The sequence below is a fragment of the Aaosphaeria arxii genome (assembly GCF_010015735.1).
Source record: "Aaosphaeria arxii CBS 175.79 unplaced genomic scaffold BU24scaffold_5, whole genome shotgun sequence".
Classification (NCBI taxonomy): domain Eukaryota; kingdom Fungi; phylum Ascomycota; class Dothideomycetes; order Pleosporales; genus Aaosphaeria; species Aaosphaeria arxii.
Window position 1 is genome coordinate 664,735 of NW_022983478.1, and position 26,499 is coordinate 691,233.

Sequence of the window (26,499 nt, forward strand, 5' to 3'; positions counted from 1 at the left end):
ATAGCGTGAAGAATCAAAGGTTCAACAGAATTTCGCGGCATGGTGCGATCAATTGATCTGATGACCAGGTTGGCCCGACCGCTTGGAGAGGAAGACTCCAAAAGAAAGTGAGAAGGATCTATCAGTGAACATCTTCAACCAAGTGTGAGAAGATGTATATCAGAGGAACATGAAGTTTGATCTCATTTTCCCCGTCGTTTGAGTGTCCTACAATCCACGCAAGTACACCTATGTTTTTGAACTCGTCCATTTTCAAGTGCTTGAAGTATTACCTGGTTATGATGAATTTTCTGTAATCCTGGCTAGATAATGTGGTGCAGCAGGATAGATCAGGCTATTCAGTGATCACGTGTATGGGGAAAGGCACTTGGCAGGGCATAGATAGATCGATCAGGGCGGCCGAGAGAGTTTGAGGCATCATCCACCTACCTCCGGAGGCATATCGAGAGAGTCAAATATCTACTCATTCTACCTATCCACCGATTGCGGGTTGTGCCTATGATGCTCCCTAGTACAGAGGCGTCTATACGCGACAATAGGTACGCAGAAGCGAATGATATTTAGGGATTTGCGCAAGTGATCGCTATTATGGGAGAAATCCCAGGAGCTGCGTGATGAATAAACAAGGAAAAGAGATCTATATAAGAGAATCATCTATACTCAACACCATAGAAGTACAAATTTATCATATAAAATTGAGTTATATTACGGCGCTTGTCATATCTACATGACTCACACTTATTGTCCCAACCAAAGCAAAGCCTCGAACAATTTCTGCATCTGCTGCTGTTGCAACTTCTTGGCCTCAGCACCCATCGAAGCTGCTTCCTGCAGCAACTCTTGCTTCGTCTTCTTCCTGTTCTTTTCGGCCTTAGCTTTCTCTTCCTTGGTCGGAACTAGACCATCATCGACATCACCTCGTCCATTATTCGCAACCTTGTCAATGAAGAAAGATACGTCTTGATGAATGTACCACGTCTTACCATTGCCTTTTCCATCTTGCTCCAACTGGGGTAGGTTGCAGATCTCTCCCCAGTATACATCCATGGTCGGATGTGAGCTCAAAACCATTGCATTAATGCCGGTCCCTTCGCCATCGGCCGTCTGAAGTTGTTCGAACCTTGGCCAAGGGAGTTTGAAAAAGAGAGCCTCGCCATCAAAATCGTCGGGTTTCTGCGTTCTCCTTCGCCCGAATACGTCTTCGGAAAAATCGCGGAATCCTGTGCATTGGTCTTTGAAGAGCCAGCATAGTCGTATCTGATCGCCTTCCTGGATCTTCTCGCCGACGCGTTTCGCGCCCACTTTAGCGATGCGCCAGTAGTGCAATTCGTCTGACCCAGTCATTGCCGGCAGAAAGACGCCCTGGCGGTTTCGAAATACCGCGAGCGAGGATGGTGTTGAAGTCGACGCCTGCACGGCAATCGTGTCGGGGATTTCTTCAACTGTTGCGGGCCCATTTGGAGCTTCAGCTAGCTTGATATTGTCTAGGTTTCCTCCAAGTGCGGATGGTGCGTTAGGCTTTGCGGGCTTGTCTTCCGATGCGACTTTAGTTGTCGGCTTGGCCTTCTTTGCTGGATTCGGTATTTCGATAGTGCCTTCCAGTGGGACAGTCTGCAAAGTTACGCGGGCGCCATGTGAGAGCTGCAAGACATCAGTAAACAAAGGCGTACATAAAACCGGGGTCGCCTACCGTTTCATCAAATGGAGCCACGATGTTCCACACGGTGTTCATGAACTCTTGATTGTACTCCATTAGCTTGTCCGTATCTTCACCACCGTAGCCAAGAATAGCCGGTGCGCGATACCTGCAGACGCCATGATTAGTTTTCCATCAGCTTTGAGCGAAACAGACTGAGAGGTCCTACCTCGCAGGCGAAAACAAGGGTTTTCCGTTCCCACCGGGAATGATTTCTCCCCAAACATCCGTAGCCATGTTTTTGATCACCATCATCTTAGGCTCGATGGTGGTCTCTGGAATATGACCAAGGTAGTATAATGGATCGTCGCTGTAAAGAAATGATGCTGGTGGGCTAGTGTCTTTCGGCTTGGTGTCCTTGGGAGTCTTATCAGTTGTCGTACTCTGCTTCGCTTGATCTGTGGCCTTTGCATCTGGTGTGCCCTTCTTTGCCTCTTCCGATGTCTTTGCATCCGGTGCACTCTCTTTCGTATCTTCCAAAGCCTTCGCATCAGGTTCAACTTTCGACTTAGGAACCCTCTTCACGTACGCCTTCGACAGCCTTGTCGTGTTGCCTGCAAGCCGTAGCCGAACCTTCGCTTCCTTCATGCCACCTAAGTCAACGTATCGGCTCAATGTAGGCACGGCTTGAATGAACAACTCCTTCACTGAGCTGTAGCCGGGAATCTGTGCTATGAAGTCGACCATTGAGGACAAAGCGTCACGCTGTTGTTGTCAGTCTCTCACTCGCCATTGAATGCGGTTCATTACTCACGTTGATAACTCGCCAATTGCCAGGATCAGCAACACTGAGTGCCCAGACTAGTGGGCTTTGTTCCGGTTGTCAGTCGTACTATAAACGATAGATATCGAAGTGATACACATACCTCGACGCTAGAATCGTATTTCCACCAACAGCTTCACAGACATGCCTTTCGCTCTTATCCTTTTGCGCAGTATTAGATTGGTTGATCTTCCCTGTCTCGTCCTCATGTTTGACCCCACCGCCACCATATGGCGTTGTGACTTGTACCGAGAAGGAATTCTTCAGCTGTTCCTTTTGTTCCTGATCGGAGATGTTTGATGTTTCATTCATAATCCTGGTTGTCTGTAGACGACCGCCAATTGTGAGCCGAGCGGAGAACAAGTGACCGAATTCGCTGATGAGGTATCTCATATCGACAATACTTTTCGTCTTTGCGATTCGTTGGATGGCGAGTTTGAGCTCGGGTGTTGGCTCGATATCCTCGGGGTCGAGAATAATATCTGCACGAGGGAACTGATCGACAACCTGTCAGCTATGCATGTACGAGAAGATCGTTAGTAGCATACCAGATAGGAGGCAATCAGTGTCTTTTGGTAAGTATTTTGGGTTCTCTTAGCAGCATCGCTTTTGCTACTCGACTGGCCTCCGCCGACCTTCAAAGCATATCCACCCCAGCCGGCAGACCTACATTCATTTCAGTCAACTGTATCCTTAATAATGGATCGATAGGCACTTACAATGAACCCTCAGTAGTTTGAGAGCTAAAATCATTCTTCGCCATGCTGGTTTCGAATTCGTGGCTGGAGACGGTGACTTCAACTCGAGAGTTATCGCTGACTTGGAACTTAGGAATTGCAAGGATTGGGACATTTTCCAACTGGGTCTTTGCGGGCGCTGACTCGGTTGCTCCCTTCTTCTCGGCTGCTTTCTCTGGACTATTTGGTTGATAAGCATTTGGACCGATAGCTGTTCTGTCTGAGTCATCCATTTCCCGTTTAGCCTGCTCTCTGGAGCGTTCATCGTTTTGCTTCGAGGACAGTTCAACAATGTCATCTATGCTACCCGCAGGTAACTTTTTGTTAATCCCTGTGTGCGGCAAACTTTGTTTAGGCTTCGATGGCTTCTTCAGGAAGTTGGGAGTCAATTCCTCAATGGTCCTCGTTTCTTTGACACGAAGTTGAAACGCTTGCTTGAGGTTAGAGTCTTAAGCTAGTATTGCGATGTCTGATATTCTAGACTCACCAGGCTTGCGAGCTTGTTGAATCCTGTTATTGGCTTTATCGACTACCCAACCGTACATCAAACCACAGTTTGTTATAACTTGCTTCCATTGTTGTTCGTCGAGCGTGGATGCTGCGCTATTAGGAAGGATTAGATGTCACGATTTCTCGACCGTTGAGAATGACTTACTGAAACTTCAAATTCGAGAGCGCAGTCGGATCTATGTTAATGAGGTCATCTTTGAATGCGCGTTCTGAGGCAGCTTTGTTAAATGCATCTGCAGTCTTATGCCCTTTGAAGAATTCCTATCACATTGGTTAGTCAAGGCCGAAGTCAGCAAGTGAATGAATTCTCACTTCGCTTTTGGTCAGTTTGGAGCCCCCTTCCTTGTATGGTCCTATTCCGCTGGTGAGGTCGGTCTCCGGCTTCTTCCATGGTTCGTTATCTGAAGTAGGACGCTTGTAGTACAGGGTGACGGCGGGTATTTTTGTGTCCTTCGTGACCTCGCTTTCCTGCATTCTCGGTGCCTTGTAAGTGAAAGGTTCCTAGATTAAAGAGAAGCGGAAATAGCATATACCTCTATATCTAGATATTCTGAAAATGTCGTTTCTTCCTTCCCTACTGTTACTCCAGTTGGGGTACAGAACTTGTGCTTGCTGGGATAAGCGGACCTGAAATTTACACAATGTCAGTTATTGTGATATAATGTGTGAGTTTGGATGATTACATTATCTCGTTCTTGGAGAGAATGATTCTCAAGGCCGCTAGATTTATCGTCTTTGGGTCAGCTTCACCCAGGTCTTTCGCAAGAAGAGTGCCACGGCTGACAAAGGTCCCAGATCCATTGTCGCCAGCGTCCCATCGAATGATCTTGATCGAAAACGACTTTCCCTCTAGTAAAGAGCTCAACACTGTCTTTGGTTTTGACTTGCCAAGCATTATGTAGAGGGTTCTGGTAATCAGTGGTTTAGGCTCTTCTGGCTTTTTCTGTTCTTGTTGACCCTCATTGCCTCCTTCCGGGGCGGGCTGAGGAGCCTTCTGTGGTTGGGAGTGGAGAGTGACGTCCTTCTCGTCTTCATGATTCAGATAGCGCACTAGATAAGTGCCATCTCCGGCTGCGGAACCATCACTGTAACAGAATGATTGCTTTCCATGACTTCATGAACGCTTAGCCCACGATCGGCACTTTCTCATTTGTTGGACTTACGCATCGACCAGACCACTATTTTGTATTGCTGCATGTTGCCGCACAGCCGCGAGAGTCGGATTGTTCGGAAGACTGTCAAATAAATTAGATCAAGGCTCATCTCGTCATGTTGTGGCAGGTGAATCAACCAACCTTTCGATAGAGATTGTAGCAACGGTTGAACCGATAGTGAACTTCGCTGTTTCGTCTTTTGCTGGCTCAAGGACAGTCACCTTAAGCACCTTGGAGAATCGCGGTCCGTACAACGATTCGGTGTTCTCGGGGGGGCCCGCTGGGCCACGAGGGTCTACAGGTACAGCAGCCTTCCTCTTCCGTCCTCTTTCGTTAGCTTCAACAGACAGGTCAACTTCCTCCTCCTGTGGATCATTGTTGCCTGCGTTTTCAACTCCCTGTCCCTCTCCTTGGGCTTGTCCCTGACCTTCTCCTTGGACTTGCGCTTGACCTTCTCCTTGGACCTGTGCTTGGCCTTCCCCTTGGACTTGTGCTGCTTCACCTAATTCCCCCTCATTATTGACCGGTGCCTGTGCCTGCTCCATACTTAGGGTTAAACAAAACGCTTGATCTGTCTAGGAGGCTGGCGACAATGAAAAAGAAGGGAAAAGTGATTTGCGAATTTGATGAAACGAAATTTTGCAAGAAGTGGGTTTCAATCTCCTCTTCAGTCGAACTTCTGAATTGCAAATAGGGAAATTGATAGGGAACCTTTTCATGATAATAGATCATGGGGTGCCTCGGAACCTAGAGACTTTATTGCCAAACGTCCCCGGCGCAGCTGAAGGCAAGCCACGCCAATAGCTCCATTATCGTAAAGCATCGTATCCATTTCACACGTTCCGAGATGGCATCCGAACGACAAGGCGACCTGGAATGTCGACAACAGCAAACGAACATCCAGAAAGGGTCCAAGTCTAGCCAGGGGAAAGCGGAGAACAGCAGACCTAGAACTTTAAATCTGGACTTCAGCTCTGGAACGACTTTTGTGGCGTTGACCGGGAAAGGCGAGAGCCGCGATGGACTTGTACCCGAATAGGCAATCAGACATCCCGCTATTCCCTTCTAGGCAATGAAAGTTGTGAACGAGGCCGAATCGGGCCATCTAGGTCGACTCGGCTAGGGCGCCACATGGATCGCTAACACGAACTCGTGAACCTGTCGTCACGCGTCGAGGCCCGAGATGCGGAACTGGAGATGCTGAAGTCGATCTAGATTGCTATGTCACGGCGCCCATGTGGGGCTTCCGCTGCCATGTGAACGGTGGAGCATGGCATGGCGCCGGCGCGTGGCTGGATATCGATTTCACAGGCTCAGAGTTGAATAGGAGGCTTCCGTGCATGGGAATTATCGAACGACACGGCGTTAACGTTGAAGGGGGCTTGGGATAGTGTAGATATATCGTGTAGCATCCGATACTTTGCTTGTTCCCGCCAACATTCGTTCCCCGATACCTATCTTCACCTCTGTCTTTTAGGAACGCTCATTGAGCCGACAACGAACAATATGCCTCTTCTTCTAGCACCGTACAATGACTCTATGAGCCTGGGTCAAGGATTCAATTCCTACACGCACGAGCTCTGTATTGATAAAGCCGTCACTGTCGAGCAGGAGAACATCGAGAGCGAGGGAAGCCCTGCACAAGTAAATTCTAAGTGCTTCACATTGCTCCTAGATACATTTTTCTGACTGTCCAACTCTAGGATGTAACATATACCTCCCGCTTCGTCGACAAACTGAGCGATGTCGTCAATTCAATGAACATTTCCTTCAGCTCCTCCATAAAGAAAGGTACAGTCGAGTCGAACGGAAGCACCAGCGCCATCGATGAGACAACATTCAAGGATTCCAATCTCAATGCCGTCGTCCGAGTCAAGGTACGTGTGATTGACTTTGCGCATCTGAACCCCTATGATCTGGATGAAGTGCTGAGACGAGTACAGGTGACGAATCAGATCATTAGTGTCAACACAAAGGCGGAGTTCAATGAAATCGCAGGCGTTATTCCTGGCACGCCGCAGTTCAATGACACATACGGTGATTGTTACATTTCCGGTAATTACCACTCAATTGACTTAAGATCGCCATGGATCATTAACATCACTGTCAGGATTCATCGAGGGTGGTGAATTCAACGGCATTGTGTCGATCAAAATCCTCGACTCGACAAAGACGGCGAAAAAGATAGCTGAGTATGTCCTCCCACACCCTCCATCTATGACCCATCCATTAACCATGGAAATTTTTCCAGAATCAAAAGCGCCCTTGCATCTCCGTCTAACGACGAATTGACGCTCGATGCCTTTGGCGACAATGTAAACTCGAACCTAACGGAGAAGTTGCGAGACTCGCAGACTACGATTTCTGTCAGCTGGCAGGGAGGCGGTCAGATCAAACATGGTATGTAGATTCCACGCCGTCACTTAACTTTGAGGCGTAGTTCTGATTCTGTGCATAGCGGAAACTCAATGGAACATCGACACAATGCTTGCTGCCGCTGCGGCATTCCCATCCAACGTCGCTCAAAAGCCACAGAGGACATGGTACGGTCTCCTTCCTCCCACCCTGATTTCAATATTTAAACACTAATACGTTTCCTTAGGGCAATCCTAACGAAGTACAAAGCCAACCAGAGCTTCGTAAAGAAGATGGCCGAAAAGAAACACGAGATCTCCAAGGTGCTACAGTACGACCAAGTATCCACTTTCACTGCGGAGTTATTCGACGACTTCATGGACTACAAGGTCCTCTTAAACACTCTGCAGGACATAATCAGCAATCGCCACGAGTATACCGCGCAGGCGGGCGATAATGCAATTGAGCTTACCATCGCCAATCTACTTGCGCTGAAAGCAGCGTTCCGAGCCGAACAGTCAAAGATTGTCCAAGCTGTACGTCCTATTTCATTCGAACAACATTGCTGCAAAGCTGACTGATATCAAAGACCGAGGTCCTGAGTCGCGACCCCAGCATCCTTCTCCGAAAGGCAAACTCCCTCAAAGGAAGCGGTAGCACCGCGGTCGACGACGTAATCAAGAAGGCTCTCCAAGCCAACCTCGGCCGTTCCGTCACCAAACGCCAAATCCTCACTCCTCCTTCTCCTCCAGCGGATGATGGTTCTACCACCACCGCAGAGCCAGACTTCGACTTCTCGTCTCTCATTCCCCCTGAGATCTTCGATGATATCATGCCCGTGAGTCACCCTTTCCCATTACATTAAAATATCATGCTGATCACCAACCTCTAGAAACGCATCGAGACACCCGAAACACAAGTAGGTCCCCTATCGGCCCTACCGACGATGCTAGGCCTCGCTTCCGCCGCACCACCACCACCAGCCACCGACGGGGAAGTAGTTGGCTTGCCCGACGGCGTGATGAAGCAAGCCAACAGCACGCTGCAAACCATGCTGGACCTCAAGGAGCAGGAGCTCGAAGACTCCGTGTCGAAGAGAAACCAGTACGCAACGAAGAACCAGACCCTCGAAAGCGAGCTGTCCGAGCTAAAGGTGAAAACAGCGGCAGACCAGATACATATCCAGATGCTGACAGGTGAGCGCGACACCCTGAAGACGAATCTCGTCAAGGCGCAGGAAGAGAAGGCGGAGGTGTTGGAGGCTGCGAAGAAGAGTGCCGACGCCGCGAAGGGAGCAGCGGAGGCGGCGAAGAAGACGAAGGGCGATGCAGACACGACTCATGAAGAAGAACTACGAAATATGCAATTAGAGGCCAACAGTTACCATGCGAGTTGGAAGAAGGTAGAGGGGGAATTGTCGACGGAGAAGGCGGAGGTCGAAAGGTTGAAGGGCGATAAGAAGGTTTTCAAGGAATTCTTTGCATCGCTGGAAAGATTCCAGGCTGTGGGACCTGCTGACATGGGAAATGTGACGAGGATGGCAGCGCTGACCTTGTCGGTCAGGGCGATGGGGGATAATTGATAATATGTCGTCGTTGGGCCTTTCATATTTCCCAACGTAGGACACATTTGATATTCATACCTCGGGCTTCGACTAGCCTCTATTGTCTCTATATTTTCTAGGGAGGGAATGCATCGTTTAAAGCAGATGTTGTTACTTTTAACAATCTTTGATGAAACACTGATCCAGATCCCTTGCTTGCCATGACCCTTGTTCTGCGTTGACCCGTAACTACGCAACGCGCGTATACACATACCTTCCTATATCGTTGCGTCTAGACATTGTGATGTGGCAGGATAGGTGAGGCTATTCGGAGATCACGTGAAGGGGGAAGAGCACTAGACAGAGCATATACACCGTATAGATTAAGACAGCCGAGAGAGATCGAGGCATCATCCAACTACCTCCGATAGTCTGTCGACAATGGCGAATATCTACCTATCCTCTCAGCCTAAGGGGGAAGCCGGAAATAGTCCTGGGAAGGCTCGTGAGGTTATTTAACTGACTACAGAGACATTACAAAGGGCAGAATAACAGAAATCAAAGATATTTCTTTAGGCTTCGCAGTATTTCTACTATCTTTAAATATCAGATCAATTAATATTCTTTACTGGATACAAAGGTATTTAGGTGGTGATCGTAAAAACAGTGGATGATGCTTAAACTCTCATTGAGATTCTATTCTATCCGTCTATGATTCTCCTAACGAAATGCCTAATACATGTGACTCCCGAATAGCCTCATTCTTTCCTACTATGTATTCCATAGCAATTGCATACTTCTTGTATGTTCGTACGCTGAAGCTTACTTCTTTTCCATGCTAACTGTCCACTCGTGCAGCATCTGTGCAGTGACGTTGCTGCCACCACACACCACAATCACCACCGTACTGTCCTCCTTCAACTCCGGCAATACCTTCTTCAACCTCCCGCCATAGCACAGCGCTACACTCACTCCACAGGCCGGCTCCACCATTATCCTCTCATCATCCGCAAACCTCACACACCCCTCAATCGCCTCCTCGTCCTTCAAAACCACACTCGTCACCTCCTCCCTCTTTCCATACTCAAACGCCTGCTCCGCAACCCTCCTCGCGCCGAGACTGTACGCAATACTCGTAATCGCCTCCAGCGTCACCAACTCGCCCTTCTCCAACGCCATCGCCAAACTATCCGCGCCCTTCGTCTCCACCGCCAGCACCCTCACCTTCTCCCCCTTCTTATCCAGGCCCCTCATAATCCCAGAAAACAGCCCCCCACCCCCAACACTACAAACCACAGCATCTGGCCTCACTCCCCCGAGATCCTCCCAAACCTCCCCCACAAGCGTCGAATGGCCCTCCCAAATCGCCTCCCCATCAAACGGCGGCACGTACACCGGCTCCTCCCCCCTCCCCCTCGCCGACTCGAACACCTCCCCCCGCAAATGCGCATCCGCCTCCGCCCACGACGCCCCGAACCGCACGACCTCCTGCGCACCCGCCGCCCGCAGCTTAGCGACCATGTAGTCGGACGTCGTGAGCGGGACGACGACTGTGGCCGCGACGTGCAGGGTCGCGGCGGCGTGCACGCACGCGAGGCCCGCGTTTCCGCCGGATGAGGTGTAGAAGTGGAGACGGGATCTGTCAAGTGTGGGTGAGGACAGGTGCGAGAGCAGGAAGTTGCCGATGCCGCGGGACTTGAAGGAGCCTGAGGGCTGGAGGTTCTCGAGCTTGAGGTAGATTTGACAGCCGGCGTGTTTGGAGAGGTGGGTGGAGTGGATGAGGGGGGTGCGGCGCCAGGGGGTGGGGAGCTCGTTGGTGACGCCGTTGGTAGTTGTGGTGGTTGCCATGATTTAGGTAGTTTTCCTTTTCTCTTTCTTTTTATGAGGAGATCAGTGGTAAGTGGAGGTTTCCTGGTTTGTTTTCTTTTGCTTTGTTATGTCCTTTGGTCCTGTTGAGGCGAGGTTGGAATTCGTTCGTTTGTATGACTCCGGGTAGATTTTAAGATGTCGTTGAGATATCACGCCCTATGATGTACAAAACTGGGTCCTCTTCCGGGTGAACGCTAGGTGGATTTCAATCCTCACGGCCAGGCTGATGTACTTCTTATACGAATCCTTGTTGCAAGGTCTGGTTCCCTCAGTCAAATAGTCTCGTGAATATGGCGGGGAGGAATGAAAGTGATGATTGTTGACTTCAGTTTCTGTTTGTGGTCGGTGTTCCTTTGATTACATAAGCCGCAAAAGCGGCGAAGCTATCGAACTTTTCTCACGGTTTCACAGAGTACCCGGCAACTATAGTGTCATGATATGAATTGATAAGAATGTACTCCATAAAGCTGCTGCTATGAAGTAGATAGAAATGTACGATTTAAGGTAGGTTTCGTGAGATAGTAGCTGGCAACAACAACAGGGTATCATACGCCTTTCCAACAAAAACGCCCCAACCCACAAATCCAAAATCCCCTTCTTGCTTTTTCTATTGCTCTTCTCCGCCAACGTCATTCATCGAATCATGCGGAACATGTGGCCTTCAGTGTTGAAGACCCAACGATCCAGGCTCGTCTTCTCCACGTCCGAAAACGTCAAATAGAGATACTTCAGCGTCTCCGCCGCCCAGTAGCTCTCCTGCTCATCGATCCATCTTGCCGTTCCGTTGCCGTTCCAATCCTCAGGATTGACACGGAACACGTCGACCAACTGCGCGTAGCCGTACGGCGCCTTGCTGTACTTTTCCATCGCGCTGAAGGCCTCCCAGGCCCAGTCTCGGTACCGCTGCTCGCCCGTCATGCGATATGCGTAGAAGAGCGACTCCACGTACTCGGGTCGGTTCTTATACGCCGGGTCCTGGCTCCAGAATCCCATAGTCTTCCACTCGCTCTTGGCGCGGTCTGTCCGCGGCGTGTGCATGGGGTCGTCGTAGCCGAACTTGGGGATCCATGACCAACTCTCGGGGCCGATTCCTGATGGCGTGGCAGCGTAGGTGTGTCGGCATCCTTCCAGGAGGGCGAGGGCGAATGTCCGCAGTGGGCCTTCGTCGTAGAATTTGGATCCGAGGAGAAGGGCGCCGGGGGCGAAACATGCGAGATGGCCTTGTTCGTTCAAGTACCATTCGTCATTGGACTTGCCGATGAAGAGATGTTGTTTGTAATGACCGGGAGCAGGCGCAGATCGAGACGAAAGATACTTGCGTAGAGAGTACGCAGCATCGATGAATCGGTTCTGATAGACCTTGAGATAAGGGTCGGTACGGGGGGCCAGGAGGGTAATCTTGACAAGGTATTCATAGAAAGAATCATGTCCTCCGTCCCAGTGTCGATGTCGGGCAGTCGGTGCTCCCGTCACGATATCGATAGGCGCATCGGGGAGACCCCGCCACTTCGACACCCATTTGCTCCAAATCAGTGGCGCCCAAGCATTCGTTGCATTCTGGACGTAAATTGAATCCCCAGTCAGGCGTGTCAATACGCGATTCTCGAGGATAGACGACCCCGTCCGCGCAGGTCCAATAACCGTGTTATCCTTATCGTACCGATGAAAATCCTCCTCCTTCTTACGGATCCAGGGCGGGTCTGCGACACCCTCATGAAGTTCGAGATTGACTCGGGGCCACGGCATACCCGTGGGCGAGTCGTACGCAGGTCCCAGTGCATTCGCAAGCGTAACGGCCTGCTGGAGTATTTTGTCGCGTGCCTCTGACGTAATGACGGTATCCGGGATGACCCCAGCATCGGCGAGATCAACCAACGATACCAGTCCGCCGAGATACCGAATGGTGGTTTCAAACGGGTCGACGTAGTCCTTGGAGGTGTTGAAATCTATCTTCTGAATAAAGTCCACCGACATAGCCAGCTCTTCCCACAATCCCATGACCGCCAGCGTGGTCGACGCATCCACTATGAAGGCTCCCCACCCGTTACGAGAAGAGTAGTTACCTCCCGTCACAGGCCGGATATCATCTGCCCCCCAAGCATTCTCCCTGTACTGCCAAAACGTGTATTTCATGGCTTCGCGGACCTTGTTCGCCCTCGCCGTCTCTGCCTTGTTCGTCCCATTCTGCCACTCAGTGAATTGTATGTCGGCGCCGTGCGTCTTCCACCTCGAAGACAGCCGGAATGTCGGTTTCGAGAACTCCTTTGTCAGAAGGTATATAGATATGACGATGAGGGCTGCGAGCAGCTTAAACGACGAATTAGGGTTCCGTTGGAACTTCGCCTTTCCCCACCGACGGAAGCCGGCCATTGTGAAGTTGGGAGCTTTGTATGTCTACAAGAGAGCTCCGAGTCGCAGGATCAGCTGGCCCGTCGTGGTTGCAGAGGGAGCGAACTCATGAGAATGCGGGACCTTGGTAGATAAACCGGTAGAGCGATTGCGATGGATGGGGTGAGACACTAGAGACCCATTGCTTTGTGACGTGAGACCTCGAGCGTTAGCGAGCGACTGGAAGATGTATGTTTCAGGCGCGGTGTAACTCCGAGGAGAATCGTAGGGCGAACGAATATGTGTGTGCGTGAGGAGAGGAAGGGAGAGGAATCGAAGTGGATGTCGTGGATGTCGTTGCTTGGCGGGGCGGGTCATTTGCTCCTTCGGGGAATCCTACGATCCTCTTACAAACAACAACTGTGGAGACTCGACAACCGACACGATGAGCCTTTGGCAGTGAGTGGGATGCGCCGACTTTCTCAATGCGATCACTGACGGGTTGTTTCTAGATGGTACAAGGGCATTGCGCCCAACACGCGCATCCTCATTGGCGTCGGCGTTATGGCGTATGCGGGCATCGGCATGTACCTCTCGGACAGGGCGGAGGAGAAGTTCGGATTGGTGCCGACAGAGAAGGATAAAGAAGAATTAAGGAATTCATTGCCGAGGATTACAACTGTAGAGAGAGGGAGCAGGTGAATAAGTCGAGGGGGAAACAATGCCTCATGCCAGAATGCTGCTCCGGGTGCGACGCAGGCACAATTTGCAGTATCGTAAACTTCATAAAAGTCCACACGATGTCTTTTTGGATTCGGTACCTTTCGCTCTACAATCTCGCGATACACAGACATTGCCACAGTGCTCAATGTAAAAAAGGAGGTATGTATGGAGGCCTGCCCACTGTCATTCATCACTAACATCGCAGAGACAGATCACGAATTCTTACGATAAGTTTCAATGTATTAATGCCACTATTCGAAATAGGACACAGTCCTACCTCAACTCATGTACATATGCCTGTATGGATATCTTCTATAATGCAGTGGTATCACCATTTACGCGCTTGCTCTCCAGCTCTGTAATCAAGCTATCAATGATCTTGAACATCTCTTCCGCCAGCTTCCTTCCAGTATCTCTCCAGCTCTCTTCACACAGTCTTCCGAATCGGTCAGGATGCCAACGTATCCGTTCCTGCCGTAGCCACTCGTAGCTATACAATCCCGAAGCTTTGAAGAGCCTCTCCACGTCGTGTCTACACGCCCGCAATCCGCTAAGATCCGTCTTCGCTTCGATACATAATGGCAATGTGCAGGTCGCAATAGCTGGAGGGATGTAGGGGAACTCGGAGAGACGTTTTCCGCCTGTTTCCCCGTTTATAGCGGTCGGTATCGCAGGCTTGGGATTGGCATTGCGGATCTGGAGCTTCTTGGGTGCCTTTGCCTTTGCGCCTCCGTTGGCTATCAGTGCCGAAGCAAATGAAGTCGCTACCCCGGTCGCCCATTGCTCGTACATGGCTTGTTCTGCGGCGGTTGGCGGTGTGTCTGTCCGTGAGTTCGCGTCGTTTGGTGGTTCTTTTGCATCGTTCTTTGACTTCTTCTTCTTCTTAGACAGGTGGAAGAAGTTGAGGGCGAATGACGAAAGTGCATCCTCGCCGTATTCATCTACGGATCCTGCCCATGTTCTATCCTGACGGATGGCAACGAATTGATCCGTCGTGGTGGGATCCAGGGCTATAAACTAGAGCAGAGTCAGAACAGCCTACTCCAGGTCACCATACATCAATTACTTACCGCCAAATCCGACCAGTCAAATTCGCCCTCTGAGTTCCACTCATCCACAGTGTCAGACAAGACACTCCACGAGCCACTCGATCCGACGCGATACTTGATCTCCCCATATTCACTGATGGCGAAGTACGTATTCCCCGCACCCCAAGTCACCAACCTCGGCGGTCCAGCTTTCCACCCGGCAGGCGTGAGCCAACTCTGCAGAGCGGCCTCCAGACCTGCTGGTAAGCCCACCCACCGAATGAACGTCGGATCCCATGCTATGAATGAACCCTCTGGACCTAGGAATGCCCGGAAATGAGGTGTTGGCGTTAGACTTTTCAGTATGTCTTGCAATTTTTTAGGGGTATTGACGCCCCAGCCTGATTTCGTGTGAGCATCAATTTTGATTATAATGGAATGCAAGAAGGGGGATGCATACCTAGATTGTTCTTGCTTTCACGGTCTTTGAAGCTGAGGACCCATGAGTCGCTTTCGGCACCTAATGCTGCCCAGTGGACATCAACTACGCTTCCTCCGACTATTAATTGGTGTAGAGTTGGCGGTAGGTCGCGACTAAATGAATGTATCAGCACAGTAACCTACGATACACATGCATGCATATATCAACAAAGAAGCACAGATCAGAGCTATACGCACTATCTCAACCCCTCATACGATTTCGAGATGAAATTCTCATCCGGACCGAACGAGAAGAAAGACGTCCTACTCGAAGCCGTCTTGCTCATTTCGCGACACAATTGTGTGAATAGGTGATGCTCAACGCTGGATGTTTGTACGGTATGACGTCATAAAGAAACTACAAACAAGTGATACACAACAACCACAATCGAGGAGGCAGAGAGTTATATGCAAGACACCGATTTCGCGCATGAATATGGGACATAATCAGCCTCCACTCGCATGATTTACGTCCAGGGAAGATGGATGTTCTTTAATAAATCAAGCTGTTATTGTTTTTTCGTCGTATGAGTTGTCTTTTGGTGGTTGTTTTTCCTTGGTTGAGACCCTGGAGCGATCGGCTTGGCGAGTAAGTCACTCTCTATCTTGATGCCAACGACAACAACCTCATCCCTCCTCACATCCACATGGTCCTTGGTTGCTGTTCGAGCAGACTTGGGATATGTCTTATTATTCACTTGACTGATTGATATGCGTCGAGTATCTATCCGTCCCTCCATGCCATCATCCTCCTGTGACCTCTACGATACATGTGATACCTGATACAACCTCATCAACATGTGTGACGCCATATTCACCTTCGGGCAACGCGGCAGCCATTTCTTCCAGTGTCCGTCGAGAAGAGACTAGTAAGCACGCATCAGATCACTGTGGTCTCATTTCTCTATTGAGATAATCATGAAATTAACCCATCACCCAGTACCCGCATCCCCAAGAAGCTGCAACGCATCCTCGCCACCAAAGATATTGCCCATGTATATCACGTGACACTCGGATTCGAGAACAGTTTCATGATAACATACCGAGACCGCAATGGAAACGACCACATCGGTAATCAATTACCTCTCTCACACTGATAGCATCACCCTTCTAACGCCATCCCCCCAGAATTCCAAGGCCTCCCCTCAGAACTCACCACCTTCCTAACTGCCACACACCCAACAACCCACCTCCCCCTCCGGAGTCTTCCCTCCATCACCCTCACCCTAGGACCGGAAAACGAATCCTTCTTCGTCGGCGACGGGACCTCCTACCTCTGGATGAACCTCCCCGGCCCCCTCCTCTCCGCCCTCCAATCCCGCATCTCCAACGGCTCCTGGACCGACAAACCGCGCCTCGTCGCCCTCGGCGCGTCATCCAATTTCCTGCTAATAACGCAGAACAACGCCGCGGTGTGGGACCTCCCCGCGTACCGCACGCTCGGCGACATGATGCTGTATTCGCAGGGCAAGGAGCGCGGGATCGAGGAGGTGTGGGGCGTCGTGCTGCATGCGTACCGCTACCAGGGGTTTGTCGCGATGAGTAGGAATGGCACGGTGCTGGGGGAGAATCTGCCCGAGTGGAGTTTGAAGGGGTTGGAGGGGCTGAAGGCGCCGATTGGGAGGGATGTCAGGGAGGAGGAGGTTAGGAGGAGGCAGAGGGTATTGGCGGCGAGGCCCGGGCTGGGAGATAGGGAGAGGAGTGGGAATGAGAGGTTGAGGCCGCAGGCTACGTTGAGGAGGCAGTGGGGGAAGGCGGTGGATGAGTGGGCGGATGGGAGGAGTGAGAATAGGGGAGATGACGGTGGGAGGGAGAGGGAACGGGAGAGGCAGAAGACGTATTTCAAGACGCAGGCGAAGGGCATGAAGTTAAGTTTGAGCTTGAGTATTGGTATTGGGGCAGGCGGTTTGACAAAGATTCTGGGGTGAGAATCATGAGGCTATCTTGCATTTCCAATTATATGACCGTTGTCCAGGCGCAACGGATAGTTATATACCTCAGCATGTATTTTTTCATATCATCATTACTCTACCACCTCTTCTCCCGGCAGATCTTCAATTAAACTTGACGGGCATCCTTCGAGCCACAACGTGCAACCATTCCCGAGGAAGCAGCCTTCATGCGACACGAAAGGGCGAATGCTGGGGTTTCCATATGGTTGTTGAAACTTCCAGCCCCTAGTCATATTGTACCGATTATCTTAGCAGTCTATTTGATACTATAGCCTCAATGTGAACTAGACAGAAAAGGCTGATAACTAACGTTATGGATGTGTTCCACTAAGTATATTGTTTGTACTAAGTTAAACTTGCATCATCAATTCAAGAAGAAAATCAGAATAAAATCATTACACTACATTTTCCAAGCTTCAATACACTCTATCGACTGCCGATAGTCTTACCCTCAGGTTCATCATGCAATGAACTCTATAGAGGGAGGGGTGACGTGATAGGGGGGGATATTGTGTGTTTGGTTTTCGGTCACGTGATAACGATGAATGTTTTCATTCGCACTTAACACCAGTCTGATCATGATACTGACACGGACATCCAATTCATAAACTACAACACTGTCTTTAAGATTATAATATAAAGAAATAGTAAAACAAGACTTCGTGAAGAATTCGAAAAACATCACTGCCGCACCTCCCTCACAATCGCCTTGACGACCCCATCCACTGTCGCCGAGCTCAAGATGTCGAAAACAGCAATGTTATACTCAAAAGCACCCGCGATCCAATTCCTCAACTCCACCGCCGTCAAAGAGTCGATCCCAAACGTATGAATCGGCTGCGCGACGTCGATGTTATCCTCCGCCATAGACGTGATCCTCGCAACACGCTTAACCAACGCCTCCGCCGCAATCCCATGAGCCTCTTCATCCGACGCCGCCTTACCCAGCCTCATCTTCACCGTCTCCGAAGACGACACCACTCCCCCATTACTCTTCTCCGCCCCTGAACCCTCATCCCCATCACCAACCTCCAGCAAATTATTCCAAAACGGCGCCCTGAACCCAACCGGCAACTCCAACCCCCTCGCCAGCATCTGCCCCGGCGTCTGAATCCCCACGACCGGCCTCGCATGCTCCTCCTCCAAGCCGCCCATCTTCAACCCCGGATCGCAATAGTACTCCAAAAACGCCAACAACTCCCTATCCGACACCGCAACGTACTGCCCAAACCTCATTAACCTCTCAAACATCTCCCCCTGACCCTCCAACATCCCGATGTCCTCCGCAGGGCCGTAGCTGATCGAAAAAGCCTTCGTCTTGCCCCCGCTGCGGCGGTTGATGTGTCGCGAGAAGTCGTCGAGAAAGGAGTTCGCGGCCGCGTAGGCGGACATGGAGATCATGGCAGTGATGGCGCCGACGGAGGACGTCATGCCGAAGAAGTCGAGGGAGGATGGGAGGTGCGTGTGCAGGTGGAGCGTGCCATGGACTTTGGCGGCCATGCGGGTCTGCCATGAGGCGTAGGGCATTGTTTCGAAGACGAGGTCCTGGGGGGAGCGTTAATAGTGTACTTCAATTGACGGATTGGTGGAAGGGGGAAGTGAATGGACGTACCCTTCCTGACACCGCGAGATGCAGACACCCGCGCACAGCGGGCATCGAGGCTCCAGCAGCAGCGATCACGCGCCGTACGTCGTCCCCGTTGGCAACGTCGCATGCCGGTGCTGCTACCCGTACGCCCTGCGCTTCCAGCTCAGCGACAAGCTGTTTCGCCTCGTCGCTCCGAGCGCCGGAGCGTGAGAGCAGGAGGAGGTTCGTCGCGCCCTTCATGGCGAGCCAGCGCACTGCGCTGCGGCCTAGGCCTCCGAAGGCGCCTGTGACGAGGTATGTGGCATCACGGACGAGCGAGTACGTGTGTTTTGGTGGGAGTTTTGTCTGATGTACACAGATGTGTTAGTGAGTTCGTGTGCCTTCACTTCGGATTCGGGGTTGCACGTTGGACTGACCTGTATCACGTCTTCTGGATCGAATCGCAGAACGACATTACGCGACAACTTCGCAGTCGAAATGAATTCAAACGCAGCCTTCACGTTTGATGCGGTGTACGTCGTAATCTCACCCGCATTCCACGACGCCGCGGATTCCAGTGCGCGCGCCCACGCCGGTCGTAGTAGGTGAGGCCGGACGCGTGCGAGCATCGCGATGTCGAGGTTGATGACCGTCATCCCCGGATTGATTTGCGCCGTTTGACGGGCTGGATCGTCGATGTTGACGACTGTACCGAGAGGTGACAGGACGTCAAGAATGGGTGCATTAGCGCGAGTACTGAGAACCGCGTCTGCGCCTCTGCCGCCTGTGGATGCCATGAATGTGTACTTGAGTGTGGGATTCACGACAAGGACTTTCTCGACGGGGATGTCGTACTCTTGGACGATGGAGAGTTTATCGGAGTCGTTTTTCGCGAGCACGAAGACACTGAGGCCTAGGGCATGGCTGATGGATAATGAAGCCTGGAGGAGGGAGCCCGCGCAGTCGAGAACAATGATGTCCCCACGCACCAGCTTTGCCAACTCGTGTATGGCATAGGATGCTGTTATGAGGTTGTGTGGGATAGCGCATGCTTGCTCGAAGGAGACGTCGTCAGGCAGTGGGATGACGAATTGATGCGATGCTCGGACGTGAGTGCTGCAATGCCCTCGACCGTGTATCAACACCCTCTGACCGACTTCGAAATCACATTCTTGATGGACTGAAGTGACGACACCAGCGCATACTCGACCAAAATTGCTCTCGTCAGAGCGACCTGTCGCCACAGAGTGATCGAGAGCATCCAACCCTACAGCCGCCACCTTGACCTCAACCTCACCACCCATAATCTCCTCCTTCCCCCCATCATCAACTACAAACTCAAGCGTATCCAACTGGCTTCTGGTCCCGATGCCCAGCTTCATTGGCGGCAGCTCTCCGAGTCTCCGCTCCACAGGTCGATCTCTCGCCATGCGCGCCAAAAACTCCCCCGTCAAACTCCCCGTCTCAACCATCCTCTCCACATAAACCCGCCCCTTCTTCACGGTATAATCATGCTCGTACGCCTCCGCCCTCTCCACCGCCTCCAACACCCTCACCATCATGCCCGCCTGCTCCCCCGTCATCTCCCCGCTCGGCTCCAGTGCAAGAGTCGTGAACTTCATCCCCGCATGCTCCACGCGAATCGGCCGCGCGAACCCTTGCACCATATTGTACCCGGGAGTGTTGGACGCTTCGCCGCCGCCGTGGGTTACCCACAGGATGGTGGTGGCGTGTTTGAAGAGGCGTTGGAGCGCGGTGTAGTCGAGTTCGTTGAGATTGGGGAAGAAGGGGGTGACGGTGTCGAGGAGGGAGATTATGCGGTGAGTGGAGAGAGTGGAGGCGGAGAGGGAGGAGGAGAGAGTGGTGACGGTGCATGGAGACCGGGTTTGGAGGGCGAGGTGCGATTGTAGGGTGGTGGCGAGGGCGTGTTGGGCGGTGCTGGTGGCGCTGATGAGGATGGTTATGGGAGGCTGGGAGGTGATGGGGATGGGGTTGTTGGGGGAGATTGCGCGGGTGATGGCTATGGTGGCTTGATGGGAGGTATGATCGTGGAGGATGAGGTTGGTGTCGCTGAAGCCGCTGGAGGTGAGGGTATGATTCGATCGCTCTGGATCGTTGGAGCAGTCATCCGAGTCGCCAGACCACCACTGCGGTAGTACACCCCAAGTGAAGTTATCCACGAGATCGTGTGTAGATGCACCTCGTAGAAGTAGTCTACCCCCAGGCTTGAGTAGCTTCCGAACATTCGACAGCATGCCGCCATGTCTTCTAGTGACGCTCGACGGCGAAACATCAATCACGAGATCGAAAGACTCGCCTTCAAACCCTTGCGTCGCTACATCCATCTCGGGATCTAGAACTTGGAACTTAAGCTTACTGTTCAGTGCCTTGAGGGCCCCCCGAGCGATATCAACGGACGCGCCATCGACATCAGTGAAGTGATACTCCGAACAGCGAAGCTGTGTCATGGGCTCTGTTTCGCTGCTACTCAGAGCTTTGAGAATGAACGGCGTGAGAGACACGTTGCCGCCTCTGATTTCGAGGATCTTCATATCGGGCGTCTTGTGTGCGAGAAGCTCGATGTATTTGAAAAGTTGCTTGTAGTAGGATTTTGTCGAGGCTTGTCCGTGATAGTACGCGTCTACGAGGTTGTCATTGCCGTTCAGTGTTTGTCGGGGTGATGATTGATTGAGAAGGGCTTCAGTGAGGTTCTGGCCAATGTGTGCGATTAGCTGTCCTTTAGCGCCTAGTTGCGAGACTTGGACGCGTATGGTTTCAAGGTCTGTGTCTGATAGGATGCCCGTAGAGTCGATTTGGCTTTGTGCCCACTTCATGTAAGCTTGTGTGCGTGGAGATGTTGGCCAGAGTCCCGTGCTGGAGAAATGCTGTTGAGTGTGCTTCAAGCAATGCTGTATGTATCTGCGGAACAGGTCATGCGTCTCTGCGGATGTATCCTCTTTGGGATGCATCTCCTCTAGATACGCTCGCATTTGCTCCGCGTCATGCAAGTCCGGATCAACTTCCATGTGTATACACTTCAACGAGTGTTCGCTCCCAGCAGCCGGCTCCGCTTTCTTCGCAGCCCCAGCCACGAGCGTCAACTCGATGCCCTCAGCTCGAAGCAGCGTCCTATCGCCCGCCTGGTTGAATACCTTCGCGGAGCTCCTCGCATGTCTGAATGAGCTCTCATGACTCACCGTGGCGACATTCAAGTACTCATCTGGGTGGTTCAAGCCATGCCTGTCAATCCAAAGCGAGTCGAACTTCGTCGGCACGAACGTGCCCACCGGATTCGTCCCCGCGTCGAATAGGTTCGCGAACCGCAGATGCAGGATCGCGTCCAGCGTTGCGGGGTGCACGATCGAGTTCTTGCTTATGGATGAGCGGTACGGATGCATTTGCGCCAGTGCGCGGTGGTGGCTCGAGTCGTATTGGATCTTCTCGAGCTTTTGGAATGCAGGGCCGTAGCCGTAGCCCATCTGCCACAGGAAGTTGTAGAATTCGTTGCCAGAAAGCTCATGGTCGAGCTCGCGCACGAGGGTGTCGTAGTTGATAGCTGTGTCGTTGGCGAAATCTAGGGTCTGGGAGTGGTCGGCTTTGAGGTATACGGTGATGTCGCCCGTGCAGTTTTCGACCCAGTTGGTTTCGTCCGTAACGCTGCTTATGGTGAATGCGAAGGAGTTCTTGTGAGCTTCCGATGGGTGGAGGGCGATTCGTACTTCGATGTTACCACTCGCGGGGATGTTGATCGCGGCGGAGAATCGAGTGTCGCCGTATTCGTAGCCTTCGATCTCACCTAGAGACTCTGTGAGTTGGGTGGCAGCTTCTGCAGCCATCACTAGCATTCCCGAGGCGGGATATGGTGTAGCGCCATTGATCTATGTTGAGGTTTAGTTGTCGTATCTAGACAAAATGATCTAGTCTATGGTCTTACCTTATGGTCCTCTACCCATGGAAGCTCCTTGGTTCGAATGAAAAGTCTCCACTGCGGTGCCAGCGGTGACCAGCCCAAAGCCTGCGTTCCCAAGAACTCTTGGTATCCATGCGAGCGGAACTTGAAATCCTTGCCTATCCGACTTTCGTACCAATAGTGCTGTGATCTATCAAATGGATATGCGGGAAGATTGATGAGTAACGACCGTGGCACATCCATGGGATCGTTCAACCGCCTCAAGTCAACATCAGAGCCCCGACAGTGCAGAAATGAGACGAGATGCTGTATAGTCTCAACGCCCGACTTGTTTCGTAGGAGCGAATGGCAGTATTCAATTTCGGACCCGCGAGAGCTTTCCTTCAAGGAATCCTTGATGGAGCCTTTGAGTGCTGAATGTGGTCCAATCTCGATGAGCATGTCTACCGCCGCCGTGAGCAGGTGGCTTCTGTCAAGCTTCTTTGTGACGGACTTTGGCGATGTCTTCGTCAGGTATTGTAGAGCTTCGGAGAATCGAACGGGCGACACCATGTTTTTGACCCAGTATTCGGCGGTTTGGAGAGATTTTGCGTCTGCTCGCGTGCCACTGACTGAGGATATCATAGGAATCGACATTTTCGCCTCTGGTATGGCGCCGATGGCATCGCGGTAATCGGCGGCGATGATCTCCATCTGAGGCGAGTGATACGCGACCGGAACACTCAGCACACGGTTGAAGACACTGGCGGCATCCAGAAATACTTTCAACTCGTGGATTTGATCCTGCGGACCTGATACTGTGATACTCTTGGGACTATTGTAGCACGCGACGTGCAGAAACCAAGGACCACTGAATTTGGCTTTCACTTGATCGATGAAAGGCTGCGCTTCTGAACCTGATATTCCAAGGGCAATCATGCCGCCTCGCTCAGGACTACGCGCCGACAACGTACTAGCATAGTACCCGCGATGGTAAGCCAGCTCGATCGCTGTCTTTCGAGTAATGGCTCCAGAACAGTATCTGAGATTGATTCATTAGATGGGAATTTTGAAACGCGTCAAGATAGACTTACGCAGCAGCAATCTCTCCGGAAGAATGCCCCGCAACCGCGGATGCTGTTACTCTGAAATGAGCAAGAAGATCGACAATTCCTATCTGAACGATGGTGCACAGTGTTTGACTGATGACAGTATCATTAATATCCACCATTTTGATGACATTACCATCGATTAGGCCTTTTTACATTAGCGAAGTTTAAACTCTGATAGATTGGATTAACTTACTAGTAGCCAGCCAAGGGCAACCTGTCTTGAAAAGGTGCATATCTGACTTCTTAACACTGGCTCTAAATGCTGGGTACACCATCAGTTCTCGACCCATGCCAAACCACTGTGCCCCTTGCCCTGTGAAAACAAAACCTATTCGGGGTGGCTTCGCCTTGCTCTCCGCTGGCATTGAAGCTAATGAGGAAATACGCTTCAGATCATCATCCGAAGCAACGGATACATATGATCTCCATCGGAGATGTGACCGTCGACTGTCCAGTGTATATGCTAGATCCTCGACGGAAATAGAGTCTTTGTCTTTGCGATCGCGGTTTAAATGGTCGCTGTAAGTATCAAGCACACGCTTAAGCCCATCCTTGGTGTTTGCTGAGAAGAAGAGGATCTTCGGTGTAATCACCTTTCTAGTGAGCCCATCATAGAAATCTGTGCGATCGCTGCCACCGGACATGAACGAATCGGCGCGAGATAGAGGCTCAGGGCGATCATTCTCTGCACTCTGGAAAGAACGTGTTTGATGTTTTCCGTGCAGATTTCTCAGTCGGAGGAAATTATAGGCATCATCCAGAATGACATGGCTGTTTGCACCGCCAAATCCGAAGGAGTTGACAGATGCTCTTCGCAGTCCGTTGCTGGGCCATCTCATTATCTCCTGAGGGATCTACAACGTGTTAAATATACGGCTCCTCCGTGAGAATAAATGCTTACCTTTATGCTGAGATATTCGGGATCGATCTTGGGGTTCAATTTCTCGAAATTGGCGTTTGGTGGAATGTACCCGCTTTCGAGAACTAGCACAGTCTTGATGAGGCCTGCGATTCCGCTGGCTCCTTCAAGATGGCCGATATTACTTTTCACCGCACCCCTGCAGAGATCAGTGTCTACACTTTATACGCGATCGGCCATTGTAAACTCACAGTATCAAGGGATCAGAATTAGTCCTCGACTCCTTGAAAGCCCTTCCCAGAGCCATAGATTCGATCGGGTCCCCCAACGCAGTGCCAGTCCCATGCGTTTCACAAAATCTTGTAGGCTTCATCGAAAGAGCGGCCTTCCTATACGTTTCGCGAACCAAAGCCTCTTGTGCGAACTTGCTCGGCTGCGTGATTCCAGGCATTCGACCACCATGATTGCATCCAGTCGAGCGAATCACCGCTCGAATGGTATCCCCGTTAGCGATTGCGTCGTCAAGTCGCTTGAGGACTACGGTGCCGAAGCCTTCGCCTCTCGCGTAACCGTTTGCCCGGGAATCAAAGCTGAAGCAGCGTCCATCGTCAGAAAGCATTTTTAGGTTTGTGAGCATGGTGAAGTATTCTGGGGAGAAGCAGAGATTGCAGCCTCCGACGAGACTCTGTCGGCACGTTAGTGAACTTTGAAATGTAACCAGAGGTCAAGATGTAGATACCATGTTAGTATTCCCGTTTCGTAGATTCTCGCACGCAAGATCTAAAGCCATCCCTGAGCTCGAGCATGCTGAGTCAAGATTTACACTGGGTCCCTTGAGGTCAAAGAACCAGCTGATTCGGTTGGCGAGGATAGATGCACTTCCGCCTGTGGCTCCGTATGTTGGAATAGTTGCAGGATCTTTCGTCAATTGGGCTTGGTAGTCTGTCGTAAAACTTCCCGTGTATACTGAGGTGTTTGATCCAAGGAGCGCACTGAGAGGTATTCCAGCTGATGCTATCAGTATTCGATCATGATGATTGGAAGGGTTGGTGAAGCTTACCATTTTCAAACCCTTGATATGCTGTCTCCAGTAAAATGCGTTGCATTGGGTCCATTGCGGACGCTTCTGCGGGAGATATGCTAAAGAAGCCTGCATCGAATGCACGGATATCATCTTTGACGAAGTGTGACTGTTTTAGAGGAAGCTGGGTATAATGTCAGTGACGAAACCAAAATACCATGACACATTGGTATACCTCTCCCACCCTCCTCTCTCCATCCCTATAGAACGCATCTAGATTGAGTCTCTCAGATGGATAGTCGGAAGCTGCAGTGCGCTTCTCGTTGAGAAGATCCCAAAACGCCTCTGACGACGTTGCGTCCCCAGGACCTCGGAAGGCAAAGCCAATTATGGCAATTGGCGTTATGGTTTCATTCTCCTGCGAAAATTCTTCGTCATCAAAGGAAGCGGACTCGGAGAACACAGAGAAGTCTTCACTAATGGGACTGAGATCATCTGCTATGAGAGGCATTTTGACTGCGCATTGTCCGAGCGGCCTCAAAAGGAATGGAAGTGCCTCACAAGGAATGGAAGTGATATGTCTCCTACGAAAGGAATGATAGGAGACCCTTTGAAGAATCGGCAAAGGCCTCTATAATTACGCCTTGATGCCAATCTAACAAGGTCTGATACTCGTATGATACCATGACTACCTCCGCCACGTGCCGTTCGCCAAGTTGGCAGATAGGTCCATACCTTGCTTTGAACATGCAAGTTAATCGCTCGTAATCTTCAATCAGGTTCTGTCAAAAGCCTCAGAAGTGGATCTACAAGCATCAGTCGGGACCCGAAGGATGGCTAGGAAGCCAGCAGTGAAATGATAAAAGCCCCCGAAATGTACAGCTATGGATGTTGAAAACATGCCACTGCTAGT

General features: G+C 51.2%; 8 protein-coding genes across 8 annotated transcripts; 3 read left to right on the top strand and 5 right to left on the bottom strand.

Annotated features, from left to right (window-relative positions):
• Positions 1-738: 738 nt before the first annotated feature.
• On the bottom strand, positions 739-5,405 carry BU24DRAFT_463141 (uncharacterized protein; the record flags this gene model as incomplete). The annotated part of the gene is made up of 14 exons (XM_033532087.1): positions 739-1,641; positions 1,691-1,805; positions 1,866-2,401; positions 2,451-2,505; positions 2,563-2,954; positions 3,008-3,125; positions 3,179-3,626; positions 3,684-3,799; positions 3,852-3,967; positions 4,019-4,174; positions 4,240-4,333; positions 4,390-4,818; positions 4,870-4,941; positions 5,002-5,405. The coding sequence occupies 14 exons, from the start codon at positions 5,403-5,405 to the stop codon at positions 739-741; spliced, it is 3,954 nt and encodes a 1,317-aa protein (XP_033382683.1).
• A 961-nt stretch (positions 5,406-6,366) lies between these two features.
• BU24DRAFT_481786 (uncharacterized protein) lies at positions 6,367-8,895 on the top strand (the record flags this gene model as incomplete). Its single annotated transcript, XM_033533200.1, has 9 exons — positions 6,367-6,504; positions 6,564-6,737; positions 6,804-6,915; positions 6,971-7,052; positions 7,112-7,260; positions 7,319-7,403; positions 7,463-7,751; positions 7,805-8,053; positions 8,108-8,895. 9 exons carry the CDS (start codon positions 6,367-6,369, stop codon positions 8,795-8,797), a joined length of 1,968 nt encoding a protein of 655 aa, XP_033382684.1. The 3' UTR covers positions 8,798-8,895.
• A 535-nt stretch (positions 8,896-9,430) lies between these two features.
• On the bottom strand, positions 9,431-10,925 carry BU24DRAFT_441863 (serine family amino acid catabolism-related protein). The gene has a single exon (XM_033530482.1). It carries the CDS (start codon positions 10,604-10,606, stop codon positions 9,581-9,583), a length of 1,026 nt encoding a protein of 341 aa, XP_033382685.1. The 5' UTR covers positions 10,607-10,925; the 3' UTR covers positions 9,431-9,580.
• Positions 10,926-11,057: 132 nt separating this feature from the next.
• Positions 11,058-13,417, bottom strand: BU24DRAFT_423327 (glycoside hydrolase family 47 protein). The gene has a single exon (XM_033528217.1). The coding sequence runs from the start codon at positions 12,995-12,997 to the stop codon at positions 11,261-11,263; it is 1,737 nt and encodes a 578-aa protein (XP_033382686.1). The 5' UTR covers positions 12,998-13,417; the 3' UTR covers positions 11,058-11,260.
• BU24DRAFT_463145 (uncharacterized protein) lies at positions 13,401-13,657 on the top strand (the record flags this gene model as incomplete). Its single annotated transcript, XM_033532088.1, has 2 exons — positions 13,401-13,414; positions 13,468-13,657. The coding sequence occupies 2 exons, from the start codon at positions 13,401-13,403 to the stop codon at positions 13,655-13,657; spliced, it is 204 nt and encodes a 67-aa protein (XP_033382687.1).
• A 261-nt stretch (positions 13,658-13,918) lies between these two features.
• Positions 13,919-15,724, bottom strand: BU24DRAFT_423328 (uncharacterized protein). The gene is made up of 4 exons (XM_033528218.1): positions 15,385-15,724; positions 15,167-15,300; positions 14,749-15,107; positions 13,919-14,695 (listed from the first exon to the last, which is right to left on the bottom strand). The coding sequence occupies exons 1-4, from the start codon at positions 15,471-15,473 to the stop codon at positions 13,991-13,993; spliced, it is 1,287 nt and encodes a 428-aa protein (XP_033382688.1). The 5' UTR covers positions 15,474-15,724; the 3' UTR covers positions 13,919-13,990.
• A 19-nt stretch (positions 15,725-15,743) lies between these two features.
• On the top strand, positions 15,744-17,162 carry BU24DRAFT_213332 (uncharacterized protein). The gene is made up of 3 exons (XM_033521963.1): positions 15,744-16,055; positions 16,127-16,257; positions 16,315-17,162. The coding sequence occupies exons 1-3, from the start codon at positions 15,985-15,987 to the stop codon at positions 17,112-17,114; spliced, it is 1,002 nt and encodes a 333-aa protein (XP_033382689.1). The 5' UTR covers positions 15,744-15,984; the 3' UTR covers positions 17,115-17,162.
• A 657-nt stretch (positions 17,163-17,819) lies between these two features.
• On the bottom strand, positions 17,820-26,097 carry BU24DRAFT_481793 (uncharacterized protein; the record flags this gene model as incomplete). Its single annotated transcript, XM_033533201.1, has 11 exons — positions 17,820-18,683; positions 18,751-19,071; positions 19,143-22,583; positions 22,640-23,636; positions 23,689-23,851; positions 23,900-24,560; positions 24,608-24,764; positions 24,817-25,250; positions 25,305-25,573; positions 25,626-25,770; positions 25,822-26,097. The coding sequence occupies 11 exons, from the start codon at positions 26,095-26,097 to the stop codon at positions 17,820-17,822; spliced, it is 7,728 nt and encodes a 2,575-aa protein (XP_033382690.1).
• Positions 26,098-26,499: the final 402 nt, after the last annotated feature.